Consider the following 18076-nt stretch of genomic DNA (forward strand, 5'->3'; position numbering starts at 1 on the left):
TAACATTATAAATACGAAAGTCTGTCTGACTTTCTGGTTGCTGCTCTTTTACGGCCAAACCACTGAAACACATTTGATGAAATTTGGTACGAAACAAACTTGAACTTTTGCGAGCCAAGCCGCGGGCGACAATTAATATAAGACTTTTTTTAAATAATGTGTTAACAACTTAAAAGATTGTGTCTGTATTGAACATTCAGAATATACTTTACCTTCAAATTAACTAATTTGACTTTAACCCGATTAGTCATTGGTCGGTTGTAAACGATGACGCTATAGGTAACCAATGACTGTGCAAATTAAATAATAAATTAAACATGTCAGAACAATAAGCTGCATTGATTTCTCTATACATTATATTAAAACTTTTTGATAAAACCTAACACTTGAGCTATGTATTGATATTTTAATAACTTTGTTTGGATTACGGAAATAAAATTTGACCCTACAGCCTATTTAACAAATCCACTGAATCATGACGTCATATATAAATTCAGGATTACGCTCGTATTCATTACAAAGATAGATTAAATGTCAAATTCTTATAAATCTCTGATCTCATCACGGTCTCCGTCTCGTATGAAAATCAATATAAGACTCGCGTCCCTAAGTATTCCAATTTTTTTGCCTCCTCAATTCCCACGCATCTGCTCATTTACGAGGCATATATATCATTCGATACGACATTATTAATTTACTTTATTAACTACTGGGTTTCGCGGTTTCGGTGGTATTTAATTTGGTTAATACTTGTATTATACAGTTTGCTGTATAAATGTTTTTGGTACCTACGCTCTTCAGAGTCATATGGTAAAATTATATCTTATCTATACACACATATAATAAAATTGGAGTGTCTGTTTGTAATATTAAAATTACCGCTTTTTACTAAATTCATATGTAAGTATACACGGTACATATACCAAAATTATTTTTTTTTTCAATTTTTGTCTGCCTATCTGTCTGTCTGTTTGTTCCGGCTAATCTCTTGAACGGCTGGACCGATTTCAACGGGACTTTCACAGGCAGATAGCTGATGTAATAAGGAGTAACTTAGGCTACAACAATAACTTTTTTGTTAAATTCAAACGCGTACGAAGTCGCGGGCACAGCTAGTCTAGCTAATAAATAGTCACAGATAGAACAGTTTCGTTGTTTTTGTTGTTCTCCGCTGAGAATCAGTTGACTAATCAAATGATTCTCTATTTTTTTTAATAGCAGCTCAGGTTAAGTTTAATTGTTATCAATAATAAAAAATATTAAAAAAAGGGCTTCGACCGCCGTGCGTATATTAGTAATATTTATCTATAAGCGGCTTATTTAGCGCAACGAGATTATTTAAATTGAACTAGTGGTTGAAATCAGAGCTAATAATAAACTAAAAACTCGAAAGTAATCAAATGAGAAAAAAAAAAGCTTATTTCAGACAAGAACATTTAACAATTAATAAACTATACATACACGTAACATAAAATAGAAAAAATAAAAATATTAAATAATAAAAAAGAATGATTTAGAAAACAATGATTGCAATTATGTCCATAAATAGAGACCAATCTAAAAATACCTTTTACATTCCAAATTGGGTTCCAAATCCCAAGATTTATTTTCATTAGTACCTTTATATCTGGATCCAGCCGTGACAATGTGCACACATTGTCACGGCTTTTTGGCACATTGGCACACTTGATATCAATAATAAAAAGTTGAGAGGTGTCAAGGGACACCCGGATGGAACGAAGTTCTTATTATTATAAGAAATTATTATTTTTTATTATTTATTATGTACAAAAAACCTGTATACACTCAACAAAAATAATCGTCGCGACACCACACTGTACAACGACATCAACGCAGAACACAAACGTGATGTCAATGAATGAAAATGTCAGAATCTGATATGCGAGATTGACTATAATGTTCACAAAACTTATACGATATAAGTATCAAAATGGCGTATCGCCGTAAGTCGGTTATCAACATTTCACGAGCGAGCAAATTCTTACAGAATCGCACTCTGGTCAAATTACGAATTCAGACAGGTATGCCAGCAGATACATAACTATTTTACCTAACAGTACTATATCGTATTATGTTGCTGAATTATAAAGGTTGAACGAGCCTGTGTAATAAATACAGGAGGAATTTCTATCACAAAATTAACAGCGACGGCTTTTGATCTATTCATACACGAAGGCGCGTTCTTCCAAATTATTGGCGTGCATTAGTATGGGTGACCCTTGTGCTTACTTGATGTCTTAGTATGCGTAATGACTAATGTAAAAATTAGGACGGGAAAAACTTAGTTTATATATCTTAAAGCATGCCGATAATTCAACACGGAAGTTCAATTATCAGCGTGCCTTTGTGGGTGAATTCAATAAATGGCGCACGGTTTACGGTCATCATGTGTGGTTATATCTCATCAAATATGTGTTTCGGCTTGAATTGTAAGTCAGTGTAACTACAGGCACAAGGGACATAACATCTGAGTTCCCAAAGCTTATGTAACATTTTCGATATAAGGAATGGTTAATATTTTTGGCAGCGCTTGGTGGATGGTGATGACCACTTAAAATAGGTGCCCCATCAGGAACTCTATGGCAATCGTATGAAAATCTGCCACATGCGTTTCTAACCCGCTGTGGCAACGTTAATTAATCTCCAAACTATCAAGTCTAAGGCCATTCTTCAACTGTGGGATTTGTATATGCTATGATATTTTAGTTACTAATTTATCTCTATTTGTTTCAGGAAGATGTCTCTGTGGCAGACTTGGGGTCTCATCGCGTGTATTTGCGCGTGCGCTATCGCTCAACGCATAGACCAGGAACCATTGCTGTCTCCTCGTCCAGCGAGGGTCAGAGATCGTGACGTGAAACCGGATGAACCGACTTGTGACCAACTGAAAGCTATGTGGCGGTAAGTTTAAACTTGTAATTTACAATGAGCCGGAATACCCACTAAAATATCAGTGATACGCGCGGGGGTGGTTGCTCGTCATCATGCTTTCGCTAAGTTTACAATGTGCTGGCATAATACAAAAAAGTTACATAATTGATCGGTTTTTTTTTGACATTTCAAATTATTTAAGGCTGAACTAACGAGGTTTATAAGTCTGTGGATTCCAAGGTTCAAAACCTGATATTATTATACGTTCCCGATACTAAACGAATCCAACTTCGATTATTCCTCACAAAAATAAACCTCAGCTTAATCTTAACTGATTGTCATTCCACTAATTTATATTCTGTTCTGATACGAACCTCATTGAATTCCGATCAAACTTCGACTGGACCGCAACTGGATTGTTGTGTTAGTAGAATAGGAAAATGACTGAACGGCAACGATAGTGATTCCATTCGGTTGCGATTAAGGGGCAATTTGTTAGTCAACTTGCAGCCCTGTGTTGGGCCAATAACAAAATATCTCCGACCCGACTTGATTAAAACGCTATCGAATGGATTAATATAACGGGATTGTTTTTTTGGAAAATCAACTGAGTCGAGTCTTAGCTGGTTAATATTGATTTTTAAAAATCGAACGATGCACTTTTTGATTACCCCTTTCGTCGTTGGGTTTTTCCACACCGATGCGACTTGGGTAACTTTAACAAAAGAGCCTACACATTTCTCTAAGTCCAGCAACGCGTCTGCAAGCCCCCCGACGTTGCAGTTGTTTACGAGTGGTAAAAGTCGCTTTCCATCAGGTGAGAATCCTATAGCATTAAAAAAAAAACATTTCATACTCATAGTTTCGGGTTTGGCAAACCACGTTCGTTCTAAAACTCCACCCTATATACAGTACAAGTTTATAACAGCGCTCTAGCAAAAACCGTTATTAGTTCTAGTAATGATACTTAATATTTAAAAAAAAAAACATTCATTTTAATTTGTTGTTTATATTTCAAATATATTTTATACATATAATACATACAAAAGCACTTCATATATTATATATATAGTATATCAGTAAATATAGCTATGTAACGTTTCGTAACGAATAGCCGTTAAAACTCAATGAACAGAGTAGACATTACGCGAAGTTCACGGCTTTAAGTTCGGGCAAGCAATGCTGAATTTTCAAGTGCTTTTATAATTTATTTAGGGCTCGGTGATGAAATCTTGTTGTAATTTATGCTTCGGTTCTATTACTTGATATCTATATTTTATTACTGTATTAAGATTGCTTCTTGTGATAGGGCTATGTGCAAGCCCGTCTTGGTAGGTACCACCCACTTATTAGATATTCTACCGCCAAACAGCAGTACTGAGTATTGTTGTGTTCCGGTTTGAAGGGTGAGTGAGCCAGTGTACAGGCACAAGGGACATAACATCTTAGTTCCCGAGGTTGGTGGCGCATTGGTGATGTAAGGAATGGTTAATATTTCTTACAGCGACATTGCCTATGGGCGGTAGGGACCACTTACCATCAGGTGACCTATTTGTTCGCCCGCCTACCGATATCATAAAAAAGCTGGTTGTTTTAACGTGCAACACGTAAAATCCGCTATACATTTACCATTATATTCAACGTGTTTCAGACGTTTCAAATATAATCACATCAATGCATAGTGTAGAGTAGCCTCAACACGTGGAATAGCAAATGTTTTATTAAATCATTATTATGATGACCAAAAACTTTTAGTAGTTTTATTAAAAAAAAAGGATTTATTGCATTTGACAAGACATTTTCAAATTTAAAGTACAGCAAATAAAATATATTTCATATACACAATTTAATCAGTTGTGTTGCGTCGGCCTAACATTTTATATTATATTATATAAAAATAACAAAAAAAAAACCCCGTAGTGACAATATATTACAGTTTTTTAATATCTATACTAATATTCCCCATAATAGACAACCAACCCATAAAACGGCAAGGTGTTTCAAACTCTAAGGCGAGATCTAGTTCGTAATATAAATATGGATGTTTTGAATTAAAGTCGATTTAGTGTTTAAGCTCAAACCATCATAACTAAAACGGCGGAATCCAAATAGAAATGGGAAACGTGAATCTGAGTCGCGAAATAGATTTGCTATTGTCCAATAAAGTGGAATGCCACAAAGCCGGCACAGATCAATAGGCCTAGTACAGAACAGGGCACAACAGAAGTGGCATCAGAGTTAGATCAACTCCACATATTATAAAACAAAGCTCCACTGTATGACCACCGAGATTTGATAAATTTTTACTAATGTACGGAGTGATTCATGAGAAAGATTAAGGTGTTTATTATTACTAATAAAAAGATTTATTTAAGAATTTCGAAATAAACTGCAAGTCAATTATCATTATTTTCTGTATCCATCTGTGACTGCCAAGCGATCGTGGGTACAATATCAAATAATTGTTTCAACAAAATATGAACAGTAAAGCCCTATCAGTATTATATTAAAGTAATGACGCTCCACCAGGCACGTCTTGCTTCCGCGAGATGCAAATGGATTATGATCAGTACGCACAAAAGTTGCGTCAGAGTAAAGAAACGTCAAACCGCACTATTTCAAATGTCATTATCACTTTTGACGTTTCTTGTCACTCTCAAAACACAGTGGCGCCGTCATATACGAAATTAAAACTTGCAGGCATATTCCAATAATACAAATACAAATTGTACTATAATACTAGAAATTGGAAATTAAAAAAATAACGACTGCCATACCGAATTTATCTCTCTCAGGATTTTAACGATACATCATAGATAAATGTGAAATAAAGAAACTCAGATCCAAAACAAAAAACATTACGCTCCTTTATAGCGCAGTTGCGTAATTAGAATCGTTGATACCATTTCGGCAGTCTCATAGTCAAAGGTGATGCCGACCGTACCGTGGATATTACGGATTACTCGCGGTAAATGTCATACGAATCCGCCAAGCGCTTCAAATGTTAAATTCAAATTTTTATGTATTTTTTTCTCTTTACCTATGAATTTTTATTCAATATGAATCTTTTATAACATAACTAATATAGCTATAATACAATGGAACACTATTTGAGAAGACACTGGCCCCTAAGGCTTCCTAGTTTAGGGGCTAGAGTTGCTAATTATTAATTCTATAGACTGGGTTTTACAAATACATATTTCTGAGACATATTCTAATAAAAATAAATGTTAGTATTAACAGTTTTTTTTTTATTTAATTTACAACATCCACGGGCTCACAGTTGCCCATGCCTTTTTTACATTTTATTTTTATAAAATGTGGCGTTATTTTATATTTTTATTAAACATCAGCAGATCTTCGCTGGACTTCGAGCTTGTCGTCTTCTTGGAAGACGTGGCCGCTGACATTTTTTTTTTTCAATTTAATATAATTGAAATTAAAATAAAAATAATTGAAAGTATTAACAGTTTAGGATCAGCAGTGAGCGCTTACCGATTACACGACACTATTGCTTTTGCTAGTATAATGTACGAAAATTACCACGCATTTTGCGGTCATAGGTTATAGGAATAAAAAAATCATTCCATGCTCTTTTTTGAGATTCAGTTTACTTCATAGAAAATTTCATCAACTTCGGTTCATTGATTGAAACGTGAAAGCGTAAACCATATAAATTATTTTCGCATTTATAATGTACATATAGATATCGTTCAAAAACAGAATATCAAAACTTTGTTCATGATTAAATTAAGTGTAAAGTTATGAACAGTTTAGAATTTCGAACGTACTGAGCGAAACGACGAGAACACCGAAACGAACCTCAATAGTTACGTAGCGTCCGATTAAATTTAGAATCGATTGGATTTTGTTTTTCTTTCTAACAAACTAACCTCTGCATGTATTATTTTACAAACAAACGAAACTTCAGAATTATTATTATTATTTTTTATGGCATTGGTTGGCGAACGAGCATATGGGCCACCTGATGGTAAGTGGTCACCACCGCCCATAGACAAAGGCGCTGTAAGAAATATTAACCATTCCTTACATCACCTATGCGCCACCAACCTTGGGAACTAACCTAACCTAACCGGAACACAACAATACAGAGTACTGTTATTAGGCGGTAGAATATCTGATGAGTGGGTGGTACCTACCCAGACGGGCTTGCACAAAGCCCTACCACCAAGTAAGACTTTTTTCTTTTTCATTGACCCTAATGTTGCCAGTTGTTTTCCTTGAAAATTTTTTTAGTCAAAAACATATACTTGATAATTAAGATTAAGAAAACCTAAAGAAGGATGGTCAACTTAGTTTATTATAAAGCAAATAGTTTTTTTAACTCGCCTTTCACTCGCCTTTAAGTAATTGATAGCTAAAGTTTTAAACGACTTTAAAATTGATGAGACGAGAACTTTAATATCCAGTAAAGCTAGAACGTGGTCGTGTTTAAATATAATTACGTTCATGTTAAGGTTAGGGTTGCCATAAATTAAATAAAAATAGTCCTGACTATTTAATAAAAAGATAAAATATAATATTAATTACAATGAGAAATATTTTTTTTGTATTATAATAAAATATAAGCTTAAAACAATCCATTTAATAACACATATTAATATACAATAGTAAACGTACGGCTGCAAATATATAGTATATCTTATAAAAGAGTATTTCTTAAATAACAGTTCACGCCATGTTATAAAGAGAAAATCAGGACGGTATTATACTTTTGTTAAGAAAAAACCTTTTGTAACCATAAATCCGTAACGACAGACAGCATCGAGTTGTTAATTTTTTTCTATTATTTGACAGATTTCATCACAAAATGAACAAGTAACCCATAAGTGTTGTTTGTTGCATAAGCAACAAACAACAAACAATAGTCGTAATTTGATAATGTTTTCGCATATTCTATAACATAGTTGTATATGTTAAAAAACTGGAATGTTATTTATAAATGCATATTCTATTTACAAATAAAATTAAATCCTTTCAATACAATAATTCCATAAACATTTAAAGACTGTGACTTCTTCTTATAGTAAATGGTACCCTTAAATTATTTATATATCTAGAGAGAGTGTCCCACAAAACAATAACTAAAACAACAGGCCAACTTCATCATCTTGGTATACGTAAAGGCTACGCTGGACACACCAAACGTCGAACTAGTTTAGTGTGCGTGTACTTAGTGTTCTTAGTTGCCAACATTTGGTTACTATTTTTTTCAGGTTCTCAGCGTTGACAGTCTATCTAGTCATATAAATAATCAAAGATGGTGACTTGCACACATAGACAAATGTACTGTAAAATGGTACATTATTACGCTTTGAATACCACCAATGATTGATCTAATATTTTTAATATAATATAATATATAAATATTGGACAACATTACATACATTACTCTGATCCCAATGTAAGTAGCTAAAGCACTTGTATTATGGAAAATCAGAAGTAACAACGGTACCACAAACACCCAGACCCAAGTCATAGAAAAATAATAAACTTTTTCTACATCGACTCAGTCGGGAATCGAACCCGGGACCTCGAAGTGGCGTATCCATGAAAACTGATGTAAACACTACTCGACCACGGAGGTCGTCAATATTAAAAAATAAGAGGCTTTAAAAAGGACCTCTTATACCGGAACAACGCTATAGGCAGTTTTCACGATGCGCACTGAATATGGGAACATTACACACTTTAATGTACGAATTTAAAACAAAGCCCGGCTGCAGTTGTCCGTAAAAATCTGATTAGTTGGCAACCCTAGCGGTTCATATGTGTGAGTATTAACACAATCGCTTTAAAAACCTTTCTTTATTTTGAAACCAATATGTAATCAATCTCTGTACTGTTTGCAATAAATACGCGAGGAAAATATTTTTAAAGTTATTTATTAATTATATTTACAATACCGTAAGAAAATATTATTAATATGTTTATTTATTATGACAATTATTAATAGTTATAGTTGCCCTTCACTTGCAGCTATTAGGCATAAAAAATAAACTAATTTCTTATAACTCTATACAAAATTTTACTAAATTCAGTTCAGTGGTAAGGCCGCGTAAGATAAACAGTCAAACAAAGTTACTTTCAAATTTACAATATTAGTACTCATTTTAAAAGTATCTCGCTTCAATTCAATGAGGCTTTAAATAAGCATTATATCCAATAAAGAGTAAGTATAATAATGTATATATAATGAATGCTTTAATACTAATTTGAGTAGACACGCGATAAACAATACGTTATTTTACCGAACTAGTAACTAATTTTCTTAAGTAAAGCGCAATTAAAAAACTAATCAATAAGCAATCATTGCAATAAAGATACCCTTTAACGCTTAAACGCTCTTTATGAACACACACACACACACATACAGACTCATACACACAAAGTCAAAGTCAAGGTCAAAAATCTTTATTCAATATAGAAGTGTTTACACTTGCTTATTGATTGTCAAAAATCTACCACCGGTTCGGAATTTAGCACCTCGGACCTGAGAAGAACCGGCGAAAGAAACTCAGCGGGATATATATATATTTTTTTTATCCATTTTCCATGTACAATGATAATTATATTTTAGTTATTTGAAACAGCCTGGAGGCGATCATTTCATTCCCAAGGTGTGCAGTCAACTAAAAAGTCATTAGTGTTGTACATGCGCACATACATACATAATACACACTGATACGTTTATACACATGTAATTCTACAAAATAATTTCTAGCTGTCATTGGTCTACTAATTATTGTATTAATTTTTCTTTAACTAAAATTGTATAATCTCTATATTTTATATGTTAATCATAACTGTGAACATCGAATTGGAAATTCTGTTGTTACAAATAAAAGAAAATATTCATAAAAAAAAGTATAAAAAAAAAGTTTCGCGGATTATTTTGGCAACGGAAAAAAAAACTAAAAAAAAATGAATGTTTCATATCGTCATTGTATGAAAATGGGACGGTTGATTATGTATATTTTGCACTCATGATGGGAAACATCAGAGAGTGCTTTACGATTGTAAAAATCATTCGTCTCATTTTGGCATCTATTTGTATTATTATACACTTGTTATTTCACGCTAGATAGTATAAATTGTAAAGATAATTAACGGAGATCAACAGTGTATTTTAAAAATATATATACATATATTTAATGTGATAGAAACGCGAAAACGTCAAAATATAAAATGTGAACCCTGAAAATTCGAAACACTGAAAATTGCAAAATTATTGCGTCAACAGTACAACAGTAACAGCCTGTAAATTTCCCACTGCTGAGCTAAGGCCTCCTCTCGCTTTGAGGAGAAGGTTTGGAGCATAGTCCACTAAGGTGCTCCAATGCGGGCTGGTGGATACACATGTGGCAGAATTTCGTTGAAATTAGACACATGCAGGTTTACTCACGATGTTTTCCTTCACCGCCGAGCAGGAGATGGATTTTAAACTAAAATTAAGCACATGAAAATTCAGTGATGCTTGCCTAAGTTCGAATCGGTTGAGAGGTACGCGTTCTAAGTTCTGGGCCATCTAAACTCATCAATTTAAATGAGTGATTCTTTTAAATAAATTCATTTCATTTTTTGAACGTGGCTATTACGAATGGCTATATTGCAGTCGCGTTCAATAACAATTAATAAAAAAAAAAAACCAAAAGACTTGATATTTTATATGTATCTTTTTTTCTCGATTGTTTTTTTTTCATTCAATGAGCGTTATGAGTTATATGTATAGAAGACCTCATGCATTATATAAATATAATCGCAGTTTCGATTTACGCAGAGCAGGCTATCGTGAGGCATTTATTTCAACCTAATACATTACCGACAAATACCACAATAATATTCGTTCGTGTGCACTCTTTTTCTCCAGACTCTCCTTTCTTTCAGACACTTTAGTGAGCCTTACTTATTTTTATTTATTACACTAATAAAAAATTAATATTCAATACAAGATTATTTGTATAAATGACAAAAAAAACGTGGAGCTAATACTTGTTGACGTCCAGGCAGGACTGTATTTAAATAAAAAAAAATTGCGTTTTAAATGTTGAAAAAGAGTATTTACTGATTCTTCGCGGTAGAATCTACTTTCCGAACTGGTGATACTTACTTTTACTTTTAGCCTACTTGAGTAAAGTATATTTTGATTTTGATTCATATCCAGATCCAAAATTACATATTCATGACATATCTGATATGATATTTATAATTTAAACGAATTATTTATGAAATATAATACCCACTCTCGTTGATGAATCTGTCTGTTAAAAGAAAACAAAAATCCCCATTTACCTTCCAGTAGCGCGACACTTTCACCCCATTGCCTAAAAGTATACAAGGCGCAAATTTGGCCCATGGATTACTGCTCTCACCTTTGGGTAGGTTCACTCCAGTACCAGCTTCTTCCATTGGATCGTATTCAACGTAGAGCGACTCGAATCGTCGAAGATCAAGCTCTTGCGACCAACATTTTGCCTCCGGTGCGTTTGCCAAAAATTCTATAAAAATTTTTTTAAGATTATCGCCAACATACCTACAGATCTATACGTATATATCTATTGTTATTGATTATGTTTACATTTTCACCTTACATTTATAAAACGACATTGACAATGCTCCATCACATCGTAACGTCAGACCATTTATCTCCATTTGACGTTGATTGACTTCGTAGGAAAATATACAAAATACGAAAAAAAAATTGACGACAAAAATAGCCTGCGAATTATTCACGTACGGCGAAAATTTGCATAAAATTTAAGCATATATAACAATTTGAAATTTTATTTTTAATAATATAATAAATAATTAAATACAAAAATGGAATTCGCTTTATCTTAACCACATTATTTATAAAACGGTGGTTACAAGATTAGAATCTTGACCGATGATTTTCAGTTCAAATCGGTCTGCTTAATTTGTGTTTATAATTCATCTTATGCTTTGTGATATATATATCGTGAAACCTGCCTGTGATGTGAGAATCTGTGTGTCCGACAACCAGCATTGAAATAGCGTGGTAGAAAGCCTCAAATCTTCTCCTTTAAAAAGCAGTGGAGGCATTAGCTCAGCAGTAAGACATTTACACGCTGTTACCTTTTGTCCTAACCGGTTAAACTGCTGATCTAGAAAATCTGTTTTTACTTGGTGGTAGGGCTTTGTGCAAACCTGTCTGATTAGGTATCATCCACTCATCAGATATTCTACCACCGCTGTTTGGTGGTACTCAGTAGTGTTGTGTTCCTGTTCGAAGAGTGAGTAAGCCGGTGTAACATGCACAAGGGATATAATTTAATATTTCTTACAGCGCCAATGTCTATGGGCGATGGTGATCACTTACCATCAGGTGACCCATTCGTTCGTCAGCCAACCTATAACATAGAAAAACAGAAATTTGGAACATTGATTTATTTTATAACGTAAGCATCCGCTAAGATAGGTTTTTTGGAAGAAATGAAAATGGTTTTGTTTGAATTTTACTCGTAAATACGACTAGTCAACATAATAATAATAATAACATAGAATAATCAACATTTCTAACAGCCGATGCTGTACATGGTACCCATCACAGGACTCAGATATGAAACATTAAAATTTATCGTTAGTAATATACTTTAAAATTAAACGAATCTTATTTACAAATAAAAACATAGCGTTTCGTTAAGTCTTAGAAATATTAAGAATTATTTAAATTCGATAAAGGATCTTGTTATACAAAACATTTTAATATGTCATTGGATACAAAATTCTCAGGATAAAATCCTTATTTTATATACGAAGTCGAGAGGGGTAACTCGTTCATTTAGAAACGCGAAAATTTATTTAATAATGAATACCAATATTATATTATCAAATTCCAAGAGTAACTAAATGTTATTCGAATTAAATTCTCTACACTACGCGGTATGTGAGGTATTCCGTTATGGAGACAGGTAAACTCCCTGTGAATGTTAATTGTTGAACGGTTTTCGTAAACACATTTATATTTTGCTACGAAAGCAATCTCTGAACTATTATATTTTCTTAATATCTTAAGGATAATTGTGTGGTAGTTTCGACAAAAAAAACTGCTATTATCCGTCGTTGAATAGTTACCTACATGATATATGTATGTATTTGTTTTTAGTAATAAATAAATTAGAAGTAAGGTTATTGGTACCAAACACGAAGGAATACTTGAAAAAAATTGTCTGAAAAAAAGAAATGACACATAATAACAACAAATACAAGTATATTAATAAGTTGTGCGTATTAAAATATCTTATTTTTAACTGTATTTGAATATCAATAATACTTATTATTAATAATACTTTCAAAATCGCGAGCCTTAAATAGGCTGGACCGTTATTGTAAATTTAGAATAAAGATAGGTTAAGAAATTATTTAGAATTATTATAAAATTATTTTATATTGTTGTTTGACAGATGTTATTCTCTATCTCCCCCTCTCTCTCTCTCTCTCTCTCTCTCTCTCTCTCTCTCAATCATTGTTAATGATAAAGGTGAATAAGACTTATTAATCACGAATTAAATTAGTAACTAATTATTTATTAACATCATTAATACTTCTTAAAGTATATATTGGCAGTCTTCGCATAAATTTCCGTCTCTTTACCAAAATATAAAAATAATTTAATACAAAAAAAAAACGTTTTAGTTCGAAAGCGTTATTAATAAAAAAAGGGTTGAACCAAAACAAAAGAGGTTTTACTCTATAAGATAGATTAATTTCTTGTGATAGTCCATGCATGTCTCGCTGCTTTACAAAGGCTTTAAGACAAAGGATTTGGGACTTAATCCTCAGCCAAGTCCAGTGGAATCACATTTTTCTCCGAAACAAGGCGATTTTCACATTATATTTTCTACACGACAAAGTATGTAATGGTTTCTAAATACTAATCGCTTTAAGCTTCCTAGCTGACCCGGATTAAAACCTTTTTAGTCTTAAAATACTTAGTCAACTATTGTTTTAAGATTAAAATGTTTTAAATAAAATTATACCACGGACTTTCTATATGACGATTCTTTAGTAAAGATATTTTTTCCTTTATTACCTGCCGGGGATATATACAGAATATTTCAGGCAATTATTTTATGAATAGTCTAACACTGAACATATTAGACCAAGATATAGTATGTTATTGCAAGCACAATTAATAATATAATTTTAACTCATAGTTAACGCCTCGTTGAAGAACCGAAATGGCTCAGCGGTTAGGACGCGTACATCTTAACCGATAATTGTGGGTTCAAACCCAGGCAAGCGCCACTGAGTTTTCATATTCTTAATTTGATTTTATATATCATCTGGTGTCGGCGTTGTGGGAAAACAGCGTGAGGAAACCTGCACTGTCTTATTTAAACGAAATTCTGCCACATGTGTTTTATACCCGCATTGGAGCAGCGTGGTGGAACATGCCCAAACCTTCTCCTCAAAGGGAGAGAAGTCCTTAGACCATCAGTGGGAAATTTACAGTGTTAATGTAAAGCCTCATTGATAATGTAGATAGTGATGTGTGTTTTTAAAAGATTTAAGATCATGGTCTACATTTACCGTTACACAAATAATATACAGTTAAGCTTATTGGACGATGGTAAAGTCTGTACCGTTCTGTCACCGTGTGCGATGAAAATTTATACCACAAAAATCTAAATACATGACAGTGATTGGAATTTGAAAGCCCTTGCTTCGATAAAATGAGTTTATATGTACGAAGATGAACAAAATAAATAACGATAATATTATGTACTATGTTTATAAAACTAACTTTCCTTCGTGGTTTCTTCCACCTTAAATTAAGATTATGCGTACTCGTGCATGCAGTAATATTAGTAGACGTTAGAGACCCTTGAATTTACACTTATAGTTCTGACATTATCACGTACAAACGTACTAACTATTCAGCTTCATAATATTCGTAGTTAATTTGGAGTCAATATAAACACAAATAACTGTAACTGTATTCTTAGAAATATTAATCCCCCTGTGAAAATAAGATGTCTTTATCTTACCTATCAAGCACTTCTTCAATCACCAATTTAAACCGAATGATCGATGCTTTACGCCGCTGTTTGGCCGTAGAATATGTGATTACTGGTTGGTACCTATCCAGAACAAAGCTACCACCAAACAAAGCCAAGTAATCTAAATCAGTGAAAGGGACTTCTCACTGACAATAATTTCCAAATAAAAAGAAAAGTTTGTTACAAAATGTCATGGAAATGAAATCACAATTTTTTCCGGAATTCCATAACAATAAAATTCAATTCAAATCTGGTATTGGAAAACTCGTTCAATTCAATCAATCAAATATCGAATTAATTTTTTGTTCACTGAAGTGATGTAATCAGATAATCTTTGATAAATATAATATGGTCGATTTTTTTCTTAATATCTTTAGATCCATAATTTGATAATTGTTATGCGTATGTATTTTTGCGTAAAGTTTTAAGTTTTATTATTCTGGATTACTTCTGAAATGCTACTAAAACAATTTTGAAATGGTAAAAAAGGTTTGGAAAAATTTACGTTTTTTTTTCGGCAACCAAAATATGCTTAGGTAGGCATTTATCCGCTTGCCTGTATATTCTATGTTTGTTGTACAGTTCTTAAGGCCCGTAAAGTTTTTAGATCAAAGACGAAAGTAACGTTATTGACAAGTAACGCGTTTCTGACTCAAACAAATCATGAGTGTGATGTGAGCAGTTTATTCAAAAGCCTTTGAATTTTTTCTTACAAACGTAGCTTACAGAGACGTACTTGAAATGAAAAATTCCAACATCACACAACACTGAAAAACGTCGTTTTATTTCAAACGTAAATATTTTTAAAGGTCAGGATCTTTTCAAGTTTACTTCGTGATGCCTACAACACGAGTTAATGTATTCGCTTCGTTCTTACGTGCCTTGTAAAGACGACTTTTTATTACGTTTAAAATTTAGGAATACGAAATAGGAATATGTACGCAAAACATTTCTAAGGATATGAATTACAAAAATAATAACATATTAAGACACGTATATTGTAAATTATTTATATTTTTACAGCGCGATTATTTCGCATAATTTTAATTCAACCTAGCAACACATAATAATATTATTAGCCAGATTATAAGATTACCTAAACTTATATAAAAATATTTTTACTTTTCTTCACTCGAGTGAATAAGAAACAATATGGTGGAACATACTCAAAAAACCTTCCCCTTGAAAGAAACAGACATATTTGCGAAACAATTACTATCAGCTGATGCTTTAAATTTGAAAGTTATAAGATTTCGAGGGTGTGTGCAACTTATCATAAATCTATACCTTGTTTAACAATTATTTTATTTTAAATTTACAAAATAATATTTGACATTGTCTACAGGTTCTCAAAGAGACAAGCTCGGGCTCCCGAGTTGATTAACGAAGTACCGGCCGTGCCCTACCGTGACCCGCTGATGTACAACGAGTGGCCGGTCTACACTGCGATGCCCCGCGCTGCTCCAAGGTATGATATTCTTAGCCTCATTTTTACTGCTTAATTGCTCTAATGATCATAAGACCAGTGGCTGCAGATCTCAAAATCCTGTATTCACACCTCGGTCGAGCCAATTAAAAAGTATTGGGTTTTTCTTTCAATAAATTCTTAGGCAGACGGAAGTATTAATACAGCATTTCTGAAGCACGACAGTGACAAGACTCTGCGCCTCCGAAGCACGTAACGTGTTGACTCCTGGCGTGTTGGATTGCCGTACCATCGGATTGCTCCTGTATTGGCGAAGCAATTCGAACACTAAAATATCTCCTGTATAGTTGACTTTGAGAACAAAATTACTTAGAATCGTTGCGCATTGGTTTAAAGAGTAATCGAATCAGTGTAACTGCACTATAGGCAGTTACAATAACTTAGTTCCAAGGGTTGGTGGCGCATTGGTGATAGAGAATATGAGGAATTATTAGAGCCCTTTGAGACTGTGAATCGTTAATATCGAACATTATCGTCATCGTTAAGGTACTAGCACTGAAGATAAAAGTTGACAGAACAAAGTCAGGCCTCTTCGGCGGTGTCATATTGCCATATACTGAATTTTGTAAATGAAATAATTGAGAGTGCACCTCCCTTTACACACACTCATGTGCTCTATTTTCTGCTGTTGCCCAGACTCTACAAGGAACTCTTCTTTACAATTGCTTGTCATATCGCTACCGGTCAAAGGGACGTCATCGTACCACGAGACGACGTAAAGTTTCACAACTAGTATCTGTTTTATATCGCGGACAATTGTTTTAATGGGTAATTACTGAAAACCGCCGATGCCCTATCAGCAACTTGTTGCATGAAGGGCTTGTGCAACAAGTTGATCTGTAAAGCGATTCCAGCCGCTATTTCGAAGGATTATGAACTTAGATCACTTGTTTATGGTATTTAATTAACGAATTGCTGACCTACTCTATTATGGCACCACCTACACAAGTGTCCGTCCGGTTTGTAATGCTTAAAGTATTGTATATAACATATCGTTAAAATAGAGCCGAGATGGTCCAGTGGTTAGAACGCGTGCATCTTAACCGATGATTTTCGGGTTCAAACCCAGGCAGGCACCACTGAATTTTCACGTGCTTAATTCATGCTTAGAAAACATCGTGAAGAAACCTGCATGTGTCTAATTTCAACGAAATTCTGCAACATGTGTATTCGATCAAGATATCGTGGTGGAATATGCTCCAAACCTTCTCCTCAAAGGGAGAGGAGGCCTTTAGCCCAGCAGTGGGAAATTTACAGGCTGCTTTTTTATATTAAATTGTCGATCGTCTATTGAAATGCAAATTCAATGTAAAACGTTACCCAAATACCTTATTTCTTCATAAACATAGTGTTTTGGTCCTAAATCCTCTTAACTCAAATACTAATGTAAATCATTAAAGATCTTGCTTACATTTAAAATTTCCTTCGGTTTTATATTAAATTACAAAAGATCAAAATCGCTTAAAATATGAACAATTTCAATATATTATTTTATATACGAACAACCGCATAATATGAAATAATGAATGTTTACATAGTTTGTTCGTTTCTGCTTTTTCCGCGGAACTCACGCTCTTAACACTGTTTCCTTAAAATGAGACGAGGCCAATGCTACACTCACGTCCGTCCTTGTTCTATTTATTAAGTTTACTAT

At 33.5% G+C, this 18076-nt stretch overlaps 1 protein-coding gene across 1 annotated transcript in view; it reads left to right on the forward strand.

Moving 5' to 3' along the window:
• The window catches only part of LOC125073832, a 112289-nt gene that overhangs the window by 68019 nt on the left and 26194 nt on the right, over positions 1 to 18076 (forward strand). Inside the window, exons 2-3 of the mRNA XM_047684941.1 lie at positions 2755 to 2922; positions 16282 to 16404. Of these exons, the coding sequence (XP_047540897.1) occupies positions 2759 to 2922; positions 16282 to 16404 (287 nt within the window). The 5' untranslated portion in view covers positions 2755 to 2758. The remainder of the gene's footprint in view (positions 1 to 2754; positions 2923 to 16281; positions 16405 to 18076) is intronic.

The sequence above is a fragment of the Vanessa atalanta genome, chromosome 25 (assembly GCF_905147765.1).
Source record: "Vanessa atalanta chromosome 25, ilVanAtal1.2, whole genome shotgun sequence".
Lineage (NCBI taxonomy): Eukaryota > Metazoa > Arthropoda > Insecta > Lepidoptera > Nymphalidae > Vanessa > Vanessa atalanta.